Genomic DNA, 24,406 nt, shown 5'->3' with positions numbered 1-24,406 from the left:
CTGAACCTCTCTCAAGCTCCCAAACTGGGCAAACACACATGTCCCTTCTCTAACAAGCAGGGAAACAGCGGGACCTATAAAAACACGCTCATGATCTCAAAAGAAGACTGCTCATTGGGGGAAAAAAAGCTTGCTGTAGGAAAGAGTGACACTGTACTAAGTTTAGATTTTGACGATAATTGAGAAGCGATTATGCCCGTAAAAAAAAAAAAAAAAAAAAAAAGAACACTCTAAGATCAAGGAAGACTACTGTTGGGTCACACAATAACTCCCCGATATGAACGTGCAATGGCGATGCTGACCGGCAAGCTTGACAGGGAGGAACACAGAACGAGCAAAGCCACCAGCGGCCGCCTGGCTCAGGGAGGAGGCGTGCGGGGCAGGTTCCAGGAAGTGAAGAGAAATACAGCAGAGGAGGCACCTCAGGCAGAGAGGCAGCAGTAACCGAATCAATAACAAAGACATATCCTTGAGTTGAGGAAAGCTTCGTCTTTGATCTCAAACCCACACTGAGTGCCAGGCCAAAAAAATTTTAAAAATAAAATAAAATAAGCCTCTCCCATGTCTTGCTTTTTCTTTTTATTCCAAGTACAAAGAAATATATTACAGTTATTCCGCCTAACAAGCAACCAACCAGGTTACAGACAATGAGGAAAAATCCTTTTGGCATCAGACACATCTCTCAGCACTGAATTTCAGAAAATAGTGCAACGGCCCTCACAGAGTTGTGAGCTCAAAGGATTGTGTGTCAAAAATACTCTAACTGCCAAGATATTGTTCTTACATGTGGGCCACAGAAACTTATTCTCAGGCAAAGGTTCAGAATACATACCAGACATACGTCTTCCCGAAAAAAATTATTGTAAGAAGTACTCTAGTTCACACTGAGTATAATATAAGGTGAAGGCCAAAAAAAAATCATTACTAGATTTGATTACATAAAATTTTCAAATGTATACAATGTCAAAAACTCATAAAAAGACGAATGAAAAACTAGAACAGTATTTATAACATATAAGACAAGATTTATATCCTCTAATAACAAAGAGTTCTTGCATATCAATTATCGATTACTTCAGTAGTAATCAAAGAAACATAAATTAAAATGACATTGAAGAATCATTTATCATTTTAAGCCTAGTATTTGCAAAAATATGGTAAAATGGGCCTGTTTATTCATTTTATTCATCACCAATGAGAGTTTGCTAGAACTTCTCTCTAAGGCAATTTGACAATATGCACAAAGTGACATTAAGTGTTTGTGGCTTTTCCACAACTGGAAATTTACCTTTAAAACTGATCAGGCATTTGCTCAAGAATCTTTGTATGTGAGCGTTCATCAAAGAGTTATTTAGAAAAGCAAAAATGAGAAAAGAAATTAAAAATAAAAAATGTGGGATTAGATATGTAAAATGATCTTACATCCATGAAATGAAATGCAACCATTAATACACATATCGTAGACACATTGTCAAGAAATGTAGTTATGATCATTTGTTAGGGGCAAAAGCAGGTTACAGAATCGTAGGTAAGGACCCGTCTTTGTGAATATGGGACGCAAGTGTGTCTGCGTGTGCAAACGAGATCATTGGAGGGCTGCAGGTCAGCATGTTAACACCGGGGTCTTTGGATGGGGGCATTCTGGATATCTTCTTTCCTAAATAGTGAATGTGTGCGATGTTTGCCAAATACCGTAACAGTAGATTTTGGGGATCATTTTGTTTTGTTTTCAGCAAAGAGCTAAGGAAAACTGCTAAAGAAAAACCAAAGCTTTGCTTTACTGAACCTCTGTAAAAGCCCTCTGAGGCAGGTGTTATTACAGCAAAGGCTCGCTTTCGACAGGTACTCAGAGAGGGGGAGTAGTCTGCCTAACGTCACACAGCTAACAGGGGTCAGATCATTTCTTGTCAGTGTCGTCCTGAACAAGCCACCTAACCGGAAACTCTGTGAAAGAGGGTAGGAATAATCTCAAGTGAGACCATGTGCTTCAAGAGGTAATGGCTGCAAAGACACTTTAGAAACATAGGCTGGATTCAAAACCAGACAAAAGTAGATTGACACAACTCACGCGGAGCCGTGTTGGCAGCTAAGGAGGCTGGCGACGTCCTCATGCTTGTCCTTGCTACCCCGCGTCTAGGCCGTTGGAGGCCGAGGCAAGGGGCGCCTCTCACTTTAGGGCTCTCCCGGAGAGGACAGACTCCCACACTCTCTCGCCAGAGCCACGGCTCACTCTGCAGCGTGCTGAGACCCTCTGAGAAGACACTTCACAGAAATCACTGCCGCAAGCCCAGCAGCCAGTCCCCCCCTGGAGTCGCGACGATTGGACTTTGAATTATAACATTTTTTATCTGCTATTCGCAACAGCGAACTAATTGAAATCCTGCAGAGTAGTAGTTGCTGGCTTGGGTTTGGGTTGTTTCCCACCCCATCCCATCCACTGTCTCTTTTGGCAGTAAGTAAATAGTTTTGAGAAATGGCTTCGAAAATAGCAATGGAGTAGGTAGGGCTGATGCAGGATCCTAACAGAGTATAACTGTAATTGAGATTTATGAGTCTTATCAAAATGTTAATCATGCTACTGATGGTACGTGTTAGTGCCATTTTGTTATGTATTTCAAGTACTTGATGTTCTAGGGTTCTTAAAACATCTCTTCAGATTAACGTTGCTCTGCAAGCTAATAATTAGCCACTCCACGCCTGGGCCACTTCTGTGGGACAGCATTTGACAGGAAAGGAAGATGGAGCAAAAAATAAAAGAGAAGGATTTTGCTTAGAAAGTTGATGCTAAAAATGAAACTCTATCACCAAGTTATTGTCAAAATAATGCTGTACAAAGCACCCCAAATCTTAGTGACTTAAAACAAGCATCATTTCTTCTCACTCGCTCGTATGGGGTCAGCTGTTCTAGACTGAGCTGTTGGTCTCGGCTCCAAGCTGAAAGTTAGAACTGAGCCACGTCTCTCATTTTTCTCAGTTGGGTAATCTACCCAGAGCTTGTTCTTTTCGTGGTAACGGCAGACGTGCAAGAGGGCAAGGCCCTCCATACGAAGACACACGCTCCGTCACGCTCCCCATCAGCACGCTGGCCGAAACAAGTCACATGGCCACGCCCCGGAGCCATGGGGAGGGAGGCCACCCACCCAGAGCGAGAGAGGCAAGAGAGTGACTACGCACTGTCTTGTTTTCATCTAATCGTAAATGTTGAATAGGCAATGGACAAAAATGAGCAAAAACAGAAATTATTAACAAATTGTTAAAATTCCACTTGCTACTACCACCCGGAGAGAGAATCATTTTAACATTGTGGAGTATAAGATTGGTTTTGAAATATTCTTTTAATATTCTTTTTAGGAAAGAAAAAAAAAAGAATGTATAAAGTCAATATTGGAACCAATTTTGAGAAGTAAGAAAGAAATCACCCCTACCATCTGCATCTTTTCTCAGTGTTTTTTTTCACTCTTTCCCAGCATTCCGCCCCCACCATACACACACACACACACACACACACACACACACACACACCCCTAGCTGTCACAGAACAGCAAGTATACAGCTGGTGATTCTCCTTTTTTACAATTAGTACTAATTGACACTGCTACTTAGTCTTTATACTTATTATATTTGTCAGTATTCCACAGTGCCCTTTTTAGCGTACGAGCCATAATCTACTAAACCATTCACCCAAGAGTGGATATTAAGCTGATTTATGGTTCCATTTTTTGGTTACCATGGATCATACTCTTAAAAAAAAAAAAAAAAAAAAAACCTTAGGATTTTAAAAACTTATTATCTATAGCATCTCTCCGCCCGCACAGGGAGTCAGCCTTGGTATGAGAGCCATGCCTGGCAGATGCCTGTGAGGTATTCCGAGCTCGATGTCTCACGTTTTGGTTGTTTGGCTTTTAATGTTTGTAGCAAGTATAGGCAATTTATCACCACGTACTAACCTGAGACCTACTGTGTGCCAAGTCTGGCAATAGGGCTAAGGACATAGTGCCGAGAGAAGGAAAGGAACCCAGGTCCCCAAGGAGCTTTGGACCTTGTGGGTGAACGCAGACATGCAAACAGGCAACTCCTTCGTGCGACCAGGCACCCTTTCTCTGTCTTGTCTCCCCGTAAAGTGGCAAACTCTCCTGCAAATGTGTCCCCCCCACACACACACCCCAGTGCGCTCACAGGGAAGGAAGCCACGGCCTCCTTCCAGGACGGGCCCTGCAGTGGCCCCTTCTCCCTGCTCCTCCTCTGGCTAAGCTGTGAGGCCTGTCTGCAGCTGATTAGATTGGGGTGTGTTCGTCTGGAAAGATATTTGCAGTTCAGCAGAAAGCGCGTGAAGAACCGCCCTGGTGGTCCCGCAGCAGGACGGGTTCCGGGCTCACGGGGCTGGGGCAGGAAGCCGGTTCCGCCCTCGGCCAGCGCCAGCACCCATAGCTTCTCCTCTAGATGTCCTCGGGAGTCACGTTCACAATGACCTTTTATGTCATATGAGAGGCTACAACTTACAGGATCTCAGAGAAAAACAAGCAGTGAATCTTAAAAAAAAAAAAAAAAAAAACATGTTCATGCTGCCTTTCTTTTTATTTCAAAGGAAAAACAATCACCGCTTGAGCTGTTCTGTTGATAAAAAGGGAGGTAGAGAGATTGTCGAGGCCAGCCATAGATGTTGCTCTCCTGCCTCTGTCCCCATCTGTCAGAAAATTATTTCCAAAATATGAAAAAAACGCTACATTTTACCGAACCAGAGTCGGCTGATGGGCCGGGGGTGAGGGCGAGCGGAGGGAGAAGTGACTGAAACATAATTAATTCCCCAAATGCTTATTTTGCTGGTGAAGACTGTGGCCTGCACTATTTTAAAATCTTAGCGCGGCCCCTGGCAGACTGTTGTCCGTAGGGCAAGTGGGCACAGATTGAATTTCATGCTGTGTCAAGGACAAACTGAATCCTGAATCTGGCCGCAGAAAATGCATGTTCGCCCCAAAAGCAAAGCAGCTCGTCTCTCAAGTCCTTATCGCTTCTTTCCTGTCTTTGGGATGAGTTTGCGGCTCGGGCTGGGCGACACCGTGAGCCCGCAGACACGGGCAATAGGTACCAAGGTCCCCGCTGAGTCTCGCTCACCTGCCAGGTCCCTGAAGTCAATGTCATGCCAGCTCCAGAAGTATCTAAGAGAGCGCCTTCTCGTTACGTGTGTGTTTTAAGATGCGGAAAGGCCGCCGTTTAGTAAAACTGGACGAAACGACATTTCCCGCCCCGCAGACGTCTCGCAGGCAGAATCAGGGAGCCAAGCGGCGAGAAGAGCCGCCTCAGACCTCGTCACTCCTCGTTTGTTCTGTCAGGAAAACAGAGCCGTGTTCACATGGCCAGCCCGTTTCTCCGACAGCGACCGGGTCACGAGAGCCGGGATGTTCTTGCGTCCCCCTGTCCCTGGTGGGGAGCGCAAGCCGCACGGGCCGTTGCCTGGAGCCCCGATGGGTCAGCGCCTTGTTCTTCCTGCTTCAGGTGAGCGTCGGGTCTCGGAGCCGCCAGCAGAGCAGCAGGATGCTCCCGCCGGCTCGCGGTAGATTACGAAACATGAGGATGCTAGGGCCCCGTCACAAGCCCACCCGGACAGGGTCCGTATGTGAAAGAAGCTCCCCACGGGATTCTGAGACGCCCCACTGAAAATGGCAGGGGGCGGCGAGGAGGCAGGGACCCTGGCCGGAGGCCGCGGCCGCCACCCGGGGCCATCGCACGTGCAAGCTGGAAGGACGGAAGCGGCGAGGCCGCCCGGCGACGGCCCCGTACGGCCTGGCCGCCAGACGCCGCCGTGACCGCTGTCCCCGCTCTCATCTCGGCAGTTTGAACACGGACCTTAGGCTTCCTCCGGAGTCGAATTCTGGATGTTACCTCCCCCTGAAGAGGAACCGCCCCTACCCCCAGACAGACGGCAGCCCGACTGCTTTAGAAATGACCAGCCTTTACGAAACCAAACGACAGTATCGAAGAGCCACACTCGTCTCCTGGTTCTGGCCCTCGGGGGAGGCATCTTCTCTGTTTGGGAAAGAACCGGCTCCACCAAAAAAAAAAAAAAAAAAAATTGACTTGTGATTATCTTTGTAAGAGCAGGACGTTCTAAACTCTTATTGTCTCGCTTTTACGAACTTGGATACAGTTCTCCAATCAGTCTGGAAATAACGACGGCAGGGATTCAATCTGATGAAGTCATTTGGCGGGGGATGGTTAGATGGATACAGCCCTCCACTCATTCGCGGAATGAATAAATCATGGGGTTCGAGTGCAAAAACAGTCAATAACAGGAAAGGGAAAGAACCGGAGAGGAGCTGACAAGGTAACGAAATAAGAAGAAGAGCTATTTTCAGGCAAAATGATGAAAGATGATGATGGCCTGCCCTTCCGTCCTCTTTCTGTTTACTGGTCATATTTCGCTAGAACTCTTTGACTCTTCCTTCACTGCCCCGTAAGTTTTTGAGCTAGCACAGGGTCAAAGATGAAATGCTCTGCCTCTTCCCCGAAAATTACTTCTTTCGCTCAAGCCGAAGTTGACACGGGTGTCGAGCAGGCATCATTCCCAGAGCTGAGCAGTTACTGTCACCGGTCTGTGTGTGTGTGTTGTGGGTTTTAAGCTGCTAAATTTGGAAGTAATTTATTATAACCATAGATCACTGGGACACTTTGTGCTTTACTTTTTTTGTTTGTTTGTTTGTTTGTTTGTGTGTTTGTTTGTTTATGGGCTTGGGCTTCCCTGTACCTGATGAAATGAATTTAGCCTTGGGGTTTGCATACGGCATTGCCAGGGCTTAAACAGTTTTTCCCTCTCCCTCTCTGCCTGGTTCCCTCTTGCTACCCGTACAGGGCTCAGATTGGACAGCATTTATTTTAAGATTCCTTCCCCGAGCCCCCGCACATGGGCTAGGTGTTCCTCCCGGGTACTGGCATGGTACCCAGGACTTCTCGCTAACACCATGAAGGGCTAACTTCTCCCGAGCATTCTACATGGCACACGTGGATTATCTTTGCGAATCTTCTCAACCGTCCAGTGAGAGAGGCGCAGTTATTAGTCCATTTTATAGATAACGAAACTAAGGCATGGAAGAATTAAGGACAGTCTTCAGGGGCACCCAGCTGAGAAGTGTTTACTGTCTGTGCCTTCCAGGCTGTGACCTCCATGAAGAAGGAACTCACGGCCCCCAAGGCAGCAGTTAACAGAGTGCCCGTCACAGGCTGGCACGGGATGTCTGTCTCTCTGTCTCTCTGTCTCTCTGTGCCTATCTGTCTGTCTGTCTGCCTCTCTGCCCCTCCTCCCTCCCTCCCTCCCTCTTCTGTGTGTGTGTGTGTGTGTGTGTGTGTGTGTGTGTGTGTGTGTGATGAATTACAGGGCTACGGAACCTCAGCGTGAGACTCTTTCCACTGCTCAGGGCACTCTAAAGTTTATAAATCAGACTCAGAGAGTTGATTACGGCCTCGAAGCTGTCTATATCAAAGCACTAGCCGTGAGAACAGGGCTGCCTAACGCAGGTAAACCTGAGGTTACACAGGCAGGAACCGCATGGCTTAGTCTCTCCTCGATCTCCCAGAGCGTCCTCTGCCAGGCCCCACGGGAAGACCAACCTCCAGACAGACCGTCGTCCTCTGTCAGGCCAGAGCAGGCCCTGGGAACATGCGGGTGTCTCTGCAGGAACACGTAGTGTTTCGGTATTTATCCCCCAAATAGTCATCCTCCAATTCTTCTTAAGTCATGCATGACTTTCATAAAAGAGACACAGAGGAGGAAAAAAGTGGCTGTAACTCTCAGGCCATCTGCGGATTTCTGAACTGTATACCCAAAGCTGCGGCTGAGAGACCATCCATCCCTCAGGGCATGCGAAGCCTCATTTTCAACAGCTAGCAAATCCAGCTTAGCCAACGTTGTGATTCCATGAGACTCGGCCGCACAGGGGAAAAGCGAGGACCAGGTACAAGTGGCCTATTGAAAGCCGAGGTTCGTAGGCTCCCTGCCTCCCTGTTCCTAGTTGCACCAGAACCTGGGTTCAGATCCCAGCCCCACTACTTATCAGCTCTGTGAGCTTAGCAAGTCATCCAAACTCCCTGAGTTTTGGTGACCAGTGGCGGAGATTCTGCCACCAACAGAAAACACGGAAATCCTCCACGAACCCGAAGCCGCAACAGGAGGTGGCATCATAAGGGGCTTTTTCAAAATCTCTTATCAGGTCGAGCGTGGTCATTTAATTTCCTTTTCCTCCGAGGCCTGGGGACTTTTTTTTTAAGGGGTAGTTTTCAGCATCTGATGTATGGTAGTTGCTCAAAAACCGTCAGTGGGAGCGGAGAGGACGGAAGGGGGGAAGAAAGAGGAAACCTCGCCTCACAGAGTTCTTGGGGGAAATGAGACCGTTCGTGTGCATTTCCCGTCTCAGTACCTGGCACATTTGGGAAATCCAATATTGGTCCCCTTCTGCCCACTCTGGCTTAAAATGCCAAAGCCGTCCGGGAAACACAGCACATTACAGTGTCATAAGCGAGTATAGATTCATTTATAGGATTTATTCACATATCAAAGCCTAAAGGAATGGGATCAGAGCAAGAAAGTCCGTGCGGGGGTCAAGGAAGGCCCTGAAAGTTTCTTGGGTCTCCCCGTAATAAAAAGTACTAAGGTGTTAGAAGTAGGGGCGACTTTGAGCTGAGGCGTGGCCTCAGCAGGCAGGAGGCAGGTGTGGCGGCACTATGGGCTTGAGGGAAAAGCCTCACCTGCGCCACCTGCAGGACAGATCAAGCAGTGGCCAACCAGCAGGACTGCGACCCGGAGGCTTTGCGATTCTTGCTCCAGTATGGCCAATCGACCTAAAAGCTGTTTTCTTCTTTGGGTAAAAAACAACGAACCCTTTCTGCTTTGGGAGTTTAGTTCCTGGAGAACAAGTAAAAAAAAAAAAAGTACTTAACTGATGATATTTTTCATACCTTTTTCCATCAGCAGTTAGCTGCAAGTTTCTCCGAGTGACTTTGTACTATTCGAAAATAATCAATTTAGATCTAACCTAGTTAAGAGTATTAGAAAAGGGAATACACTTTGCAAATTGACCACAGCGCTGCTGGGTGGGGAGGGCTCGCATGTAAACAGCGTATGTAGTAAAGGCACCAAGAATGTTCCCTTTGTCATTGGAAAATTGGTAGAAACAGATCAATGTGTGATTGATGCTATCGCTCTCTCTCTCACTGAAGTCGTTTTTAAGAAAAACCCAAATACGAGTTGCTCGTTGAAGCTAAGGCTTATCGTATGTATTCATTACAAATGAGAAAGGCTTTCTCAGTGCATGGAAATACACAGAGAATCATAGTAGATAAAATTATCACACAGAGATAGTATACACGTGCCAATTACAACATAAAATATGTCATTGATAGAAGAAAAATTGAAGCAATGTAGTTGACTTAATACTTATTGAGTTTCTGATGATCTTACAAATTTGGAAAATTTTTCTAGGTAAATATTGTCTTCCCGCACGTGTACATTTAAGGTGCATTTAAGCTGAGTTTCTTGAGAACATAGATGCTCAAGGGGCATACGCAGGAGGCGGCGAGGGAGATCTTAATTTGCATATTTCCTGCCTTAAGTGCCTGTACTGTCTTGGGTATAATGTTGCGTGAATAAGGCTTTTAGTGTTTAATGTGATATGACTTAAAATGGTCTCTTTTTTTCTAGGGTCTATAAAACTTCTGCTATTAACGGCTGTTACTTCTCATTTTTATCTACCAAATTTACTAAGGAAGCAAAAATACATTGAGGCTTCCATTTGTCTGCTCAAATAATCTTTTTGTTCGCTGGCAATAAACGTCACTCTTCTTAAATCTGGGACGATCCACTTGGAAAGGGACACTGGGTGACCCGCCCTAACCATGGAGCTTGACTTCGACTCATCGGCCTGCTTATCACGGACTTTGCTCCCCTGGCAGCCCTGGGGGACTAGGTGGGGCACAGTTCGCAGCCGCTGGAGACAGGAGTAAAGCCTCCTCTTTCCTGACTTCGCATGGCTAGGAGCAGTAAAACCCCACTACAACACCATAGATGAAGTCTAGTGTATTTCACCAGGAAGATGCAGATTTGCATCCTTCCCATGTTGTAATCACGTAGCCAGGATAAACCCATGCAGCTGACCGCCCTTCCTGGGCCCTCCAGGGCTCCAGCTGCAGGGTGCAAACCCACCCTCATTCTAGCTGTAATTCTGCACCACTCCAGCTAAAATCTTGAAGGGGGTGATTCCAGGGCTGGTTGGGGTTTCTTGGAGAGCAGTAAGGAATCCAGGATTCTCTCAGGTACTTAACACCCTTTCTTCAGGTTGACCCAGAGAGACTAAGCTGGGAGAATCCTGGGGACATGGAGACTTCGCTTCCTTAGACAAGGGTGATGGCCATTTCCTCACCTGTCCTACCCCTCCCTCGACATGCCCTTTTCCCCCCCTGGGAAGGTAGGAATTTTATCACCCACCCCCGATGGAGAATGGGGGCTGGACGGAGCATGGGACCCACTTCGATCTAACGTGTCATATCTGCACCATGGCGTTTTGCTGTATTTGTAGAGCCAGATACAGAAGTCAGATCTCCTGGTTCCTGGAGCAAAGCCTTTCCCCTACTTTGCTGGCACACCGCCGTCTCCTCCATCCGTACTCCAGGCTGCAGAGGGTGTCAGACACACCTCCCTCTGCCAGCAGAGTTCTCACCCAGCTCCCTCCTGTGAAAGAGAGAGCCGGCCCTTCCAGCACGAGAAGGCCAGTCCCATACCCGCCTTCCCAAACCTGGGGTTATTACTGTGCGCATGACTGAGAGAAAGGGGGTGAGGTGCGGGGGAGTCGTGCATTGTTCTTTAAACGCTTAATATGTTTTACAGGTTGCCAGCTTGCTTAACACAGCTCACAAATTCTGCCTACATCCCACTGGCCACCTGCTTATCCATTATCTCGGCTTAACACATCTTATGAGTTCCATCTATTCTGTTTGTTTTTCTTGTCTTTTGTAGCAGAATTGAATATTCTCAAATTCTACAGCAAACACATAAGCAGAAAAACCTAAGGGGAAACAAAGGAGATAAAAAAAAAAAGCCACAGAGAAAACATTTGATTTATAGTGGCGGGAGAAACAGAAACCAAAACAGAGAGTAGCTGAGTCACAGTAATGGTGGCATTTTGAGCAGAAAGCGGTGGGCACGTCCTGCTAAGGAGCGACGCGGTCCCGGGCACTGGACTTCCAGGGGCCTCGACCTTGAAAGTCCTTGCCTCCTTTGCATGAACATGAAAACCTCAACATCTCTTTAATGTTATTTTAAAATTAAAAACTAATTAAAGATAGTATCTAAAGGCAAATCACATCAGAGCAGCTACAGCATCAAATACAGGTTTTCAAGCGGCATTCGGCCCTGACTCCTGCTCGCTTCTGCTTCCCCGCCCAGGGTGGTCCTCACTTGCCTCCTGCAGAGAATTTGACTCTGGAATCTGTGAGGGAAGAAAAGTCCACACTTCTCTCTCATTAACTACTTGAAAATGTATCCTCATTGTTTTTTTTTTTTCCCCCAATTACAAAGAAGTACCTGTTGGTTAAAATAATTCAAACATTGTAGTGATACAATGTAGTCAAGAGCACATAACAAAGATGACACTGTATACCTGAGATAAACTGCTTCCTGCAGCCAGGCACTGAGGTTTCCTGTCGGCCAAGGCAAAAAGGGAACATCGCCTTTAAGGGTTTTTATCCAGACCAGGATTCCCAGGTGAAATACAGGACACCCAATTAAATTCGAATTTCAGATATCCAAAAAATAATTTTTTAAATGTAAGTATGCCCCGAACATTTTGTGGGACACACTTATTCTAAAGGTTATTCCTTACATACCTGAAATTTACATTGTTTGCATATACATTTTATAACTGTGATAAAATACACGAGATAAAATTTACCATTTTAACCGATTTTAAATGTACAGTTCAATAGTGTTAAGTATATTCGCAGTGTTATGCATCCAATCTCTAGAACTTTTTTATCTTACAAAACCGAAACTGTATACTGATTCAACAGCGACTCCCCATTTTCTCCTAATCTCCACGCCTCGGCAGTCTCCTTTCTACTTTGTTTCTATGACAACTCTAAAAACCTCATGTAAGTAGGATCATACAGTACTTATCATTTCGTGAAACTGGCTTATTTCACTTACCATAATGTCCTTAAGGTTCCTCCACGTCGTAGCATGTGTCTGAATTTCCTTTTCTTTTTTTTTAAGGCTGAATAGTATTTCATTATATGTGCACACCACATTTCGTTTATTGAAAGTCAAATGCAACGGGTCATATGTGTGTTAAATCTGGCAACCCTATTCTGAAAATGTTAGTCCAGATGAGCTTTTCCTAGAAATTAGACCAGACCAGAGACGTTTATCCCAGAGAGCATCTGTGAAAGGAACAATGAGAAGATACAACTGGCAACATTCTTCCACTCTGGTTTTGCACGAGCCGTGGAAACGTGGTTCAGCGACTCCTAATTTTATCGACACTCTGTGTCAGCAGTTCTTGACCTGGAGTTTGAGCAAGAGCGGCAGGAAGTCTGTGAGCCTTTTGAAATCACAGGCCACGCTGAGTGTATGTACGTCTTTGTGGGGAAAGGAACCAGCATTAGATTCTCAAAGGTATCCAAGACCCCAAGGAAGTCAGGAGGCACCGTCTTGTCGCCAAGAGCGTAACTTCGAATTCAGACAGCGTTTTTGCTGGGGACTTGGGTACTATTGCTTTCCAGACGATCGATTTCCTGACTGTCTAAACTAAAACAGGGAGGAAATCTCAGCATGTTTAAAACAGTAGCAAGTTCACCCATCTACTGAAACATCCCTTCCAAGGGAGGGTCGAGCATGAGCTGTCCCGTGTTCCGCACCTTTCGCAGAAGCTGAAAGGAAGCCAGTCTGTGAGTGACAGCGATCTTCATTAATTTCCTGGCGATGGGTAAAGTTAAGAGGCATGTGCTTTAACTGCCAAAGTCCCTTGAAGAGAGAGATTAAAAAAGAGAGCAAGAGAGTGAGACAGAGAGTAATGCCTAGGCAATGAATAATCTTACTGCCTGTAGAAAACAAATGGTCTTTTAATAATCTCCACTTTATTTTTTTCTTCAGAAATCCTTCTTCGATTTACCAACAGCTCTCACCAACGAGCTCAACTGGCCCCAACTCTCTGGTGCAACGGGATTTCTGAACGGGTATGTATGTTTATTTGCACACCCTCGAACATTTCAATATATCTGTGTACAAACAGACCAGGAGATGGGGCTTGCTCCCAAGATATTGAGACGGGAATCATTAGGAATTGCTTCTAGAACATGAGTGACATACAGTAAACCCACCGCTGACCTAAAGCTCACCATACGGCAGGATGGACTGCAGACTGTATTTCGTCAGTGCTGGGAAGGAGGGAATATTTCTGCTACCAAGCCCAGAGCTGACATCTGATGGGAAACAGACACATCACTAATTTTTCCGATTCAAGGGAAAGAGACATTTACTTGATGATTTGCTCTCAAGAAATGTTTATAGAGGTAATCGCTAAAATTAACAGGCCAGGCTCAAGGTCCTGGCTTTTGCGCTTCAGTTTTGAAGGTAGGGACGATGCGTGGAGAGTCTAGTGACGGATAGATCAACTTGCCGTGTGTGACTGGGTGTTGACTCGGGGCCCGGGAACAGCCATTCATAATTTTAGCACCCCACTTTTTATTTAATGGGGGATATCGCATGTGATGAATAATTTAGTTCTATCTTAACTCATTTATTTTAAAAAGTAGTAGTTATTAAATACTTGCTACCCAATCAGGCACAGATGCTATCGATGTTTTAAAGATAAATAAGCCTTGTCCCGTCTCTGTAGTCAATTATAATCAAGTAGGACAGATGAGATAAATATACAAACGATGATAATACTAGATAAATGTGCCAAAAGACAGCTCTCGACACGGAGCCTCGGAGTTCGCTGGAGAAAGAATTCATGGAAATCGTCCATAGGCACCTCCTTTTGGGATGTTAGGCAAGGGACCCAAATCCTAAAGGATTTAGGAGACTGAGGTAATGAAAGAGGTAGGGAGAAACTAGGAAAGATAACCAACCTTCAGGAAATTTTACTCATTTATGTAGGAATCATCTGTGAACCTAGGGAAAGCAGAGGAGATGCATTATCAGGATTGAGTGCAGGTTTTCAAATTTAATCACGTAAAAACAATTAGGCTAGCCCTTGGCGTTAGTGTAGTAACAGCAACGATACCAATAATAGTAAAAGTAGCTTTGACGGGGCATTCTCTATATGCCGAGCACTTTACTGAGGGTAAGGTGGAGATCTTCCCGTCCCATCTCCTTGTGAGGTAGGTGGCTTTACTTTCTGCTTTCTGCGGTTGACCAAGCTCGCGCATTAATGAGTAGTAGAATGTGTCGTCATATTGCACCGGAGAATAACTCAGTGAGTAAGGGACTCTCGCCCACATCTCCCAACCCTTACATGCGTTTCTGCTCCGCCTGCCTAACGGGGCTCCCGGCGGCCATCGTCCCTTTGTTGAGAGCGTAGCTGCGGGACGGGAAATGGCCGAGAACTGGGGAAGGCCTCCCACGCGGAGCTGTGGCACACGCGGCATCAGGTGTCCCCTGTCCTCTCCCCTACGGTCCCCACACTCCCGGCAGCCTGCGCCCCTCGGGGCCCCATCCGCAGCCCGTCCTTCCTCAGCCGCGCTGGCTGCTGTTTTTGTCACCTGGAACACATCCAGAGATGGCCCGGCTAACGCGGCGTTCTGGAAGAGAGAGTTTTGTTTCTCTCTCCGCTGTCAAAATCGAAATTGAGAAAATAATATTTACGTGCCCTTCCACCCAACCCAGCGCCGTGCAAAAACACCTGGAGGTTTCTCTCAATCAAGGTCGCCATGGCAATAACAGAAGGAATTTGTTACGAATGAGAAATGAACACAGTTCATTGTACTTTTAAGGGTGCTTAAATTTACTTATAACCCCCATGAAATTCAGCCGCCTTTCGACCTAAAGCCTCACGAAGTGGCCATAGAGGAAATAGCAGCCTGATGTGTAGAACTGATTGCCAAGTAGCTTAAATCTTCACTGGCATGATACAAGGAACGGAAGAGGAATCCATGCACCAGGCCCCGCTGCACTGGTGAAAATGTGTTTCCTCATCTCGTTCCACGTACAGCTCACAAAATAGTTGCCCCACATCCAAATCTAATTGTCCCAAGAACTCCGCCCAAACTTAGTCCCAGCCCCAGGGAGGGAAAACGGAAAGATATGTAAGAAGCAGAAGTTAGCCATAAAAAGTCACGAAAGCCAGAAGAACCAAAGCAATACCAAAGTTACCATGCCAGGCTGGAGGGACAGGAGTGACATTGGTGGCTGCAAACGAGACAGAACTTTCTAGAGGGCATGTTGCTCCTTCCGCGCCCGGCTTACATCTGCTCTCTTGGGCCAGACGCATAGCAAGCTGTTGGAAAGAAAAAGACAAAGCCATCGTTCTAAGTGGCGCAGTAATGCTGTTCGGGCACACCTCAACCTCCACACACGCCTTTGATGAGGTGGCCTAGAATCAGAGTGTGAGAGGTTATCGATTCTCTCCCACCCAGCAGACGTTTGTTTGATGAGAGAACCGTTTTTGAAAAGCAGCGTATAACTGCAAACCAAGTCACTTGGGGCATTAAAAACAGAAAATTGGAGAGAAGGGATTTGCGGCTAAGATTTGCTAACCTAATTTTGTGTTTAAAAAAAAAAAAAAGGACATGTAAGTACTAAATGCTAATGGGCTTAATAACCTTATTAAATACATTATTCAAAAATTGCATGCGATATAATTGCAAATGATTAGCCACCTTATAATTATGCTTTGCAAAACAAACAATTAGCCAGATAGTTGGTCATTTGAAGTTGGGAGAGGCTGATTATAGAACGGGATAGAGTCCACATCGGTGATTCTTCCAGCGTGGTCCGTGGGCCCCTTGTGGGCAGGGGGGGGGTCTCTAAGACCTTTTCAGAGGGTCCGTAAGGGAAAAACTGGTTTCACGTCGATACTAAAGCAGTATTTGCCTTCTGCACCGTGGAGCCGTTTGTGCTGACGCTGCGGGGCAATGGTGGGCAAGGCCGTAGCACTGACCACGTGAGGGGTCGCCGGGGGCCCCCACACGCTCCCGGCGTGGAGAAGGAGGGGCTCCAGAGGATTCCGCTCAGGGAAATAAGCCAGACGGAAAAAGTCGAAAACCACATGATGTCACTTACATGTGGGATGAAAACCTAAAAGCAACGAATGTACAGGACAAACAAACAAGAGACTCAAGGACATGGACAATGGACTGGTGGCCACCAGAGGGTAAGGGGTGGGGGTGGAGCAGGGAGGGAGACGAGGTAAAGAGGGTCAAATATGTGGTGACAGAAAGAAACCTAATTACGGGAGGTGAGCACAGTGTGGTTATACATACGCCCCGCTGGTAGAGTGTGCAGCTGACACTTACTGGAGTTTGTTAACTAACGTCCCCATAAAAAATTAACTAATTCATTTTTTAAAAAGAATAACTACTTAAACTGGCAAAGGAAAAAAAAAAGTGGAAGAGACTTCTTCCTTTAAAAATGTTGCCTACAAGGCAGAAAAAAATCATTAATTTTATTAAAGTACATGATTTTTAAATAATTTCATCTGAAGAAAAGGGAAATATGCATAAAGCACTTTTGCCGCATAAAAAAAATATGATGTTTGTCTTAGGGAAAAGCACTCGTGTGAGCGAGCTGAGAGATGAATTAGTCCGTTTGTCATGGAAAACCATTCTTGTTGAAAAAAACTGGAAAACGAACTATGGTTATTCAGACTTGGGTATGTGGTAGATATTTTATCCAAAATAAATGAAATGAGCATGTCATTTCAAGGAAAACAAATGATAGTATTGGTTGCTAATCATAAAATTCGAGCTTTCAAAGAAAAATTTGAATTTTGGAAAGCTTGTATCTTCTACTATAAAGTTGACACCTTCCCGGTACACAAATACTTTTCTGATGAGATATGTGCAAACAGCAAATGTAATTTTTAATATTGTATCATAAAATGTATCGACATTTGGAATATCTGCATAACTCAGTGAACCAATGTTTTCTAAATGACCAGTGGGTGATACATAAAATCATGCATGGGTAAAAGACCCATTCAAGGTGCAACAAGGTAGACCAATGCGTTTTAATGTCACAAGGGAGAAAAAGTTCATTGATATAATTCCAGATTTCACATTACAGCTAATCAATTGCTAAGAAACAACCACTTGTCAAGTTTTGGTATAGAATCAAAGAAGGCTATCCAAAGTTAGGTAAAAAGAATATTAAAATGCTACTCCCTTTTCCAACTACATGTGTAAGACCAGATTTTCTTTATAGTCTTCCACCAAAACAATGTATCATAACAGACTAAATGCAGGAGCAGATGTGAGAACCCAGCAGCCTTCTATTAAGATGGACATTAGATTTGAAAAATGATAAAATAATGCCAGTTTTCTCACTAATTGAAGGTGGGGGTTGGGAAACATTTTTTTATGGTAAAAAAATGTTATTTATTTTAACATGTAATGGGTATTATTATTATCTTAAATGAATTAATGATTGTTCTTTCAAAGTCCTGAGTCATAATGTCTAATATACAAATATTGACAGCTGTAATTCACATAAACAGTCTCTCTGGGTTTCTCAATAATTTTAAGCAGGCCTGAGAGAAAAAAAAAAAAAAAAAGTTGAGAACTTCTGGCCCAGGGAGCAAGTGCAAAAAAGAAACGTGACTGAGTTCAGAGGCTGGAGGATGCCAACACACAGAGGTTTGGGAATAAAAGATTAAGAAAGAACAGCCCTCAAAGTAAAAAGAACACTGGGAGGGTTTAGTGTCCGGGAGGCCAAGTGAAGAAGGCGTTTCCAGAGGCAAGTGGCGGATCAGCCAAGCACTGCCAGAGGCAGAGGAAGGCGGGGAACCGGTGTGCCCGATGGTGATCCTGAGGGCGCTTTGACCAGAAACATTTCAGTGGCGGGGGGGAGGGGGACAGAAGCTTGATTGGAGAGAACAGGTTCAGGAGGTGGCGAAGGAAATGCAGGTGAGCATAAACAACTCCTAACCGATCTTACCGTGAGGGCGAGCAGAGAAATCGGTGATGGCTGGTGGGGAATAAAAGGTCAGGGAGACCGTATCAGGTGAAAAGTCCCACAGTGTGCTCATAGTGATAGGAAGATCCAAAGGAGAGAGAGCAGTGGATGGAGGAAGGGTCAGGGTCCTGGAGGAGGCAAGAAGGGACGGGACGCAGGTGCATGAAGGCAACACCTGGAGCAGGAAGGACCATCCATCTGCAGACACCGGCTCTGGCCAAGCACGCGGCCCCCCGCGAGCTGACAAATCTCTCCACCTGTGATGATTCCTCCTTGACTCTACTTATTTTTAAATTTTCATCTTTTTAATTTATTTATTCAAATCATAAATATGTTTTCATTTTTTTTAAAAAAAAATACCTGAGGCACATAAAGCGAAAAGCCAAAACCCTCCCCCAATTTCACCCCCTTTCCCAGAAGAAAGCCCTGTTTTCAGTTTTGTGTGATTTTGTCCAGACCCTTTCTATGTCATTACATGCACAGATTTTTACACAAAGAAATAAATGCTTTGTTGGGATTTTGCCATAAACGACATCATTCCGTGCATAGGATGCTGTAAATTAACGCTTTGCTCTAACAATACTTGTCGAAGCCCTGTCCGTTCTCTGGATGGTATTTTATAGCAGAGTTGTTTTATTCGCCTATCGATGCAAAATTCATTTAATTCCAAATCCTCATTATTCCCAATAATGTTGTAATGAATATTCTATAATTCTCTTTATGAATACACAGGTGGATTTCTTCAGCAAAACACTGATAGATCATAGTGTGTCCTATTTTAATTTTTCATAATCCCTCTAAAAAGGCTATACCCATTTATATTTTCACAAACAATGTATGAAAATAAATGTTTTCCCCACATCCTTGCCAATGGTGGGTATTATCCACCTTCTTAATTTTTTCCCACTTAACAATATTTTATTTGTGTTCTAATATGGAACCTCTTGATTGCTGGTGAGTTCGAGCATCATAGGCATTTGCCCTCATCTTTGTCTTATCTACTCATCCCCTATTCATGCTTCAACTCTCACCACTCATGGGTCGGTTCCTTTATCCAATCTCTTCATAATAACCCCCTTCTGGCTGGACGACTGTCTCCTGTGCTTCTTCAATACCAATGTCACCTCACCTGCCGTAACTGATTACTCATGGTCTCCCCACTCCTCCCACCCCACACCAGACTCTGAGCATCTCAAGTGCTCAACTCTGCTCTGTAGCCCAAGCCCCCCGTATAGCATGTGGCACCATAATAGGTACTCAATGAAAGAATCACTGAGTAAGTTCCTAATGTATCACTTTACATCTGTAGAGTCTTTTACAATCAAGAAACTTCCTTTCCTTGCATTTTCTCCGACTGCTGAAATCAAATCGGATTTGCAGGAATTAACATTTCAGGGAAAACCCTAGGAGTATAAACAAGGGAACATGAATATAAACAGCATGAAATGAATCACCAGCTTCATGACATGATAGGTATAAAAATCAATTCCTTGGACTTAAGCCCTTGGACTCCTAAGTGTGTTCTATAAGAAATGTTCTACAAGAATTTAACAAAATTCATTAAAATAGTAAAATAATCTCATAGTCAACAAATTGAAGAAAATAAATTTAAAGTAAAATTACCAATTCCTTAGCCAGGTAGTAAGAATAAAACAAAGGCAAGATCTGCTAACAAGTGAATTTGGTCAATAATAGATAAACCAAGCCTCTATGTGAATGTTTGTCCACAATGATATAATTTTGCATTCCTGATTGATCAGAGTAAATTTAAAAACCTCTAAATTTCTCTGTAGAATTCGTGTAATCAAGTGAACCTGACGTTTAAGACCATTCAATACTCAAATACAGATCACAGAGATAAATCATCTATATTCTTCAAAATCTGCTCAGTGAAACACTAGTTCCACAGGATGTTAGGTATTACATACATTTTTTTAAAAAGATTTCTAGGTCAAATGTTTTAGAAATGCTCATTTAAATAAAGGAAAACAAGTTTATTCAGTATAAGACTTATCAGAGCCTTTAAGAAGCCAAGAAGCTTTGTGTATCTCTAAAGTATAATATGAAACATTTTGTAAACTTATTTGACCACAGAACTATGCGAAATCTGTGCGTGTGCATTTTATGAGAAAGATACATCTCAAGAAATGAGTGTTTCATAGAGCGTCCTTTGAGAAATGGTGTTTAGATTATTAAAGCAATCTTCTATGTCACAACCGATCTTTTCAGATTTATAAGCATCCACGGTCTTAAATCTCTATTTTATCACAGTTTGTTTACCCTGATACAGTGGCCTAGAATGAAATTCGAGACTGAGAAAAGCAAAGACAGAGAGATATAACTGCTCCAAGCTCAGGGAAGGGCAGAGGAAGGAATCTTAGTGGGAGGTTAACTTAACAGGTAAGAAGAAGCCTTGTCTGAGTACAACAGCTCATGAATTATTGAACGCAATGCCTATGAAGTCTATTTTCTCGTACTATTTTGCTGCTCCAAATGCAAAATCTGTCGTGCTGTCTTGCTAATCTTTTCATGTCTGAACTCCCAAGACCTCCTCTGGAGTCGTGCTCACCCCGGGACACACCCCTGCATAATTAGCCCACGGCCAATCTCTCCGAATGCACAGCAAATCATGTTCTGCATGTTTATCTCTCTGAGGCTGAAATCTTGGTTGCTCTGTGACACAAGGCTCTGAGATGTAGCTAGTATCAAAAGACTAGGAGGAATTTTAAAAGGTCTTTAATCTATCTCCCTGGCCCCATGCTGGCCTGACCTCCATCCATCCACATCAGAAAGAAAACTATCCACCCTTTTCTTAAAACTTTGAAGTAGAGGTCCCTGGATAAAGACTGTCTAGTCTCCATGTTATCCAATTTTATCCTAACGCACTCCTTCTGCCATAACCTTTTACATCAAATGCTACCATTTGCCTCTCGCTGACGCTGCCGCTAGCCTTCCAAGCCTGTCTTTTTTGTGACTTATTTATTCCCTAAGATTCAACTCCACTGAGCCTCAGAATAGCTATGCCTCTGGAGACAGTCAACAGTAGCCTCAGGAACGTCAACGGCACCTGATACGTCACTGTTGCTTGAATAATGTCATGCCTGGCTGACCCCTCAAACCTCTGACGTGCGAAGGCTTCTGGGAAACTGTTTCGATGCCTCTCTCTGAATAGGTCCTGCTCCGAGTCAGCATAGGAGGTGATCCTTTTTCCAGTTCTAAATCGACCCCTTTCATTTGTCTGCATTATTCTCGAGGCTCGGTCTTGATTTCGCTCTTTGCTTTATTCTGTTTTTCTTTTAGTCATAGTGAAATGGAGGGATTGGGAGGTTGCCTGAGAAGGCTCTCAGAGAAAGGGTTGTCTTTTGCGTGTTACCTGAGCCCATGATGGGGAAAGCGACCAGGAGACGTTCTGTCCGAGATTCACCCGTTTTAAACTTCGGCGTTAGAGATCAAAATCCCACCAATCACAGTGCCTGTACTTCCTGGGCCGTACAGTAAGTACACTGAGCTGATAAAATTGGGAATTTACTATAATGCACTTCCCAGCCAGCGCCCAGGACCAGGGGTGCCGGGGAAGGCAGGAGGTAGAGAACATTCAAGCACCCATCCTGTGCAACCCACAGCTATAGGACTGAAGCCACCCCCTCTTATGCCAGCCTGGGCCTGGGTCGCGGTGCAAACAAGGGGAAGAAGACATGGAAAAATCACTCGGGGAAGCCCCCGTCCACCAAGGGAGAGCGGAGCAGGAGGAGAGGGGTCTAAAGCCAGGACGGCTGTGACCGTTAATCTTGCTATGTGCAGTATCTCAGTTTACCCCGTTAGTTCAGGTTCAGCTGACTCTGTAGACAGATACCTTTCTATTAAGCCGCCTTCTCGGTTCGTAGGCTTCTCAGAACACTGTGTTACAAGCTGCCCAGAATGCTGTATCGATCAATCTTCTTGAGATTCCCGAGCACTCCACGACAAATTCGATTCTAGAATTTATAAGAGAGATTATATATTTGAGGTGGGGCGGGGGGGCGGAGAAAACAGTATCTTTGATTACATGAAATTCTTTCTAGTGCCTAGTACAAAGCCTGAATCCCAAAACTCTTGATGCTATTTCTGGTCAGAAATGTTAATGAAACTATTCGCTCGCCAATGGTAAAGATTTCTGAATACTTATAATGAAACGTGCAACTAACTGTCTCCATAATATTAATAATCCACACTCCTTTACTCTCCGTGAGCAGGTCACGAGCAATGCACTGTTTCGGTACGTAAATTCCATTTTTAGAATTATCAAAAATACGCGTATGGCTAAATATTGGTAACAGTTACTTTCCCAAAGGAAAGCAATCCCTCTTTATTGACCATGAAATTATTTTCGTATTGACCTCAGATCTAATGTCCCATTTCCCATCTGCTTTTTTCAAAAGAGAATAAAAATAGTCCAGGCAGATGGAGGCCATACACGATGCGGTCTGTGCTCGGTGTAGGCTTCTGAGTGGGGCAGCAAGTTGAACAGAGCATTTACTTCTCTCCCTCGAGAAACCATGAGAAAGTGACTATAAAGGAGTTTGTCCACAAGGACAAAGAAAACAGGAAGAGCCAACAGTCACGACGTGTCGGGAGCCAGAAGGCAGAAGGACAGTAGTGATCGACTTCGCGGACTCAGTAGAGCTCCGTCCTGAACTGGCAGGAGGGGTCGCCAGGAAGCAGGACCACTGCGGGACTGGGACCCGGCTGCGGACAGTGGCGCTAGCAGTGAGGGCGAGCCTACACACGCAGCGCCGGCTGAGAGGTTGCCGAAGACGCAGTCAGATCCCTCCCCAGCCGCTCCTGCTTACTCTAGTACGGGACCAGAGCTTTCTTCTCTGGAGAGGCTGAAATCAAGGGCTTCTGGACTGGGAGATGCCGGACATCCATGGGGAGAGGAACCGCCTATAAAACGCATGCATGCCGAATGCTGAGGACCACACGCCCCCGGCCTCAGGGTGCTGGCGATCTCGCTGGGGCCTGGGAGATCCTTTCCTGGGGGATCCGCACATCCCAAGAGGAAAACCCCCAAAGACGTGAACAGCAGGGGTTCCCCCAAGAAAGGCCCAGCCCGCCAACAGCGAGGTCCTAGTCAGAGAGTCACCCCCAGGGGCCCTCTTTCCAATCAGCTTCTGAATTTTCAACCAGTTTCCACTTTTAAACATAAGCCAACACACAGCCCAGGCATCTGAGGGAAACTTTGAATGCGAAAGACAATGTGAAAACAAAGAAAAAAGACAGCTTCGAGAAAACAGACTATGGCTTTGTTTACTCATGGGGAAAATTTAAAAGCTTTAATTAATATCCTACTTATAAAAATAACTAAAATTAATATCTTCAAAGAGATAAGAGCTGTTTTATTTGTGTAACAAGAACATTATGCTAAAATGAAAGAAATATTCAAAGAACAGAAAAAAGATGTCTTGAAAATTATACTAGTGGCATAAGCTGATTGTCATAGAAAAGTTGAAATATTGAGTTGAGAATATCACCCAGAAAATAGAGAAAAAGGCAAAAAGATGGAAAATAGGACACAAAGACTAGAAATTTAGGAGACCGAGTCAAAGAATAAAAACTTTTTCAGATATACAAATTCTAGAAAAAATAATAATAATGTTACTTCCCACGCATCCTTCAAAAGTTACTAAAAAGCTCTCCATCAAAAACGAGGACAGTGTGGTCTTCCAGGAAACAAGAAATCTAACAAGCCAAGAAGAGGCGGAGAGAACTCCCATGATGGGGAGGAAGGGCCCTCCCGGGATCTCCCTGCCACGTGGCGGGGTGAGAGGCCAGCAAGTCCCCGGAGAGATTTTCACACACGCAGAAATGAAATGAATAAGCTATCTGATAACTCAGAGCTTGCTGAAAAGGGCACAAACAACTATAAAGGATGTGGGGGTGAATTGATGATAAATACTTAAAAATTAAGCGAAGAAACAATAGGCAGCTATTAACTCCAGGGAAACAGAAGGGGTGTGAAGGGAAGGAAAAGCAATCTTAAATCAACTGTGAATAGCTAACTCCTCCTCTTGGTAGCAAAAAATGAATAGATAACGCCACAGACTAACAATCTAGAAGTAGCCTTGGAAGTCTGTTACTTAGAGACTGGAAGAAGATGCCAAATGACTTCGTCGGTTAAGGTGGACGTTGGTTGAGGCTGGGCGTAGAGCTGGGAAGGGAGGGGAGTGGGGTATTGCCTCGGGTGAACAGGGACACCGTTGGGCTCTGGGAGGC

At 44.8% G+C, this 24,406-nt stretch overlaps 1 protein-coding gene across 2 annotated transcripts in view; it reads left to right on the top strand.

Annotated features, from left to right (window-relative positions):
- Positions 1-24,406, top strand: part of AOAH (acyloxyacyl hydrolase) — a 107,806-nt gene that overhangs the window by 44,868 nt on the left and 38,532 nt on the right. For both annotated transcript variants that reach the window (XM_016159783.2, XM_016159776.2), the window contains one exon: positions 13,133-13,215. In XM_016159783.2, coding sequence (XP_016015269.2) covers positions 13,133-13,215 — 83 coding nt within the window. The remainder of the gene's footprint in view (positions 1-13,132; positions 13,216-24,406) is intronic.

Source organism: Rousettus aegyptiacus, unplaced genomic scaffold (assembly GCF_014176215.1).
Source record: "Rousettus aegyptiacus isolate mRouAeg1 unplaced genomic scaffold, mRouAeg1.p scaffold_m13_p_13, whole genome shotgun sequence".
NCBI classification, from domain to species: Eukaryota; Metazoa; Chordata; class Mammalia; order Chiroptera; family Pteropodidae; genus Rousettus; species Rousettus aegyptiacus.
Note: the sequence above shows the minus strand (reverse complement) of the source record. Positions and strands in the feature narration are given on the sequence as shown.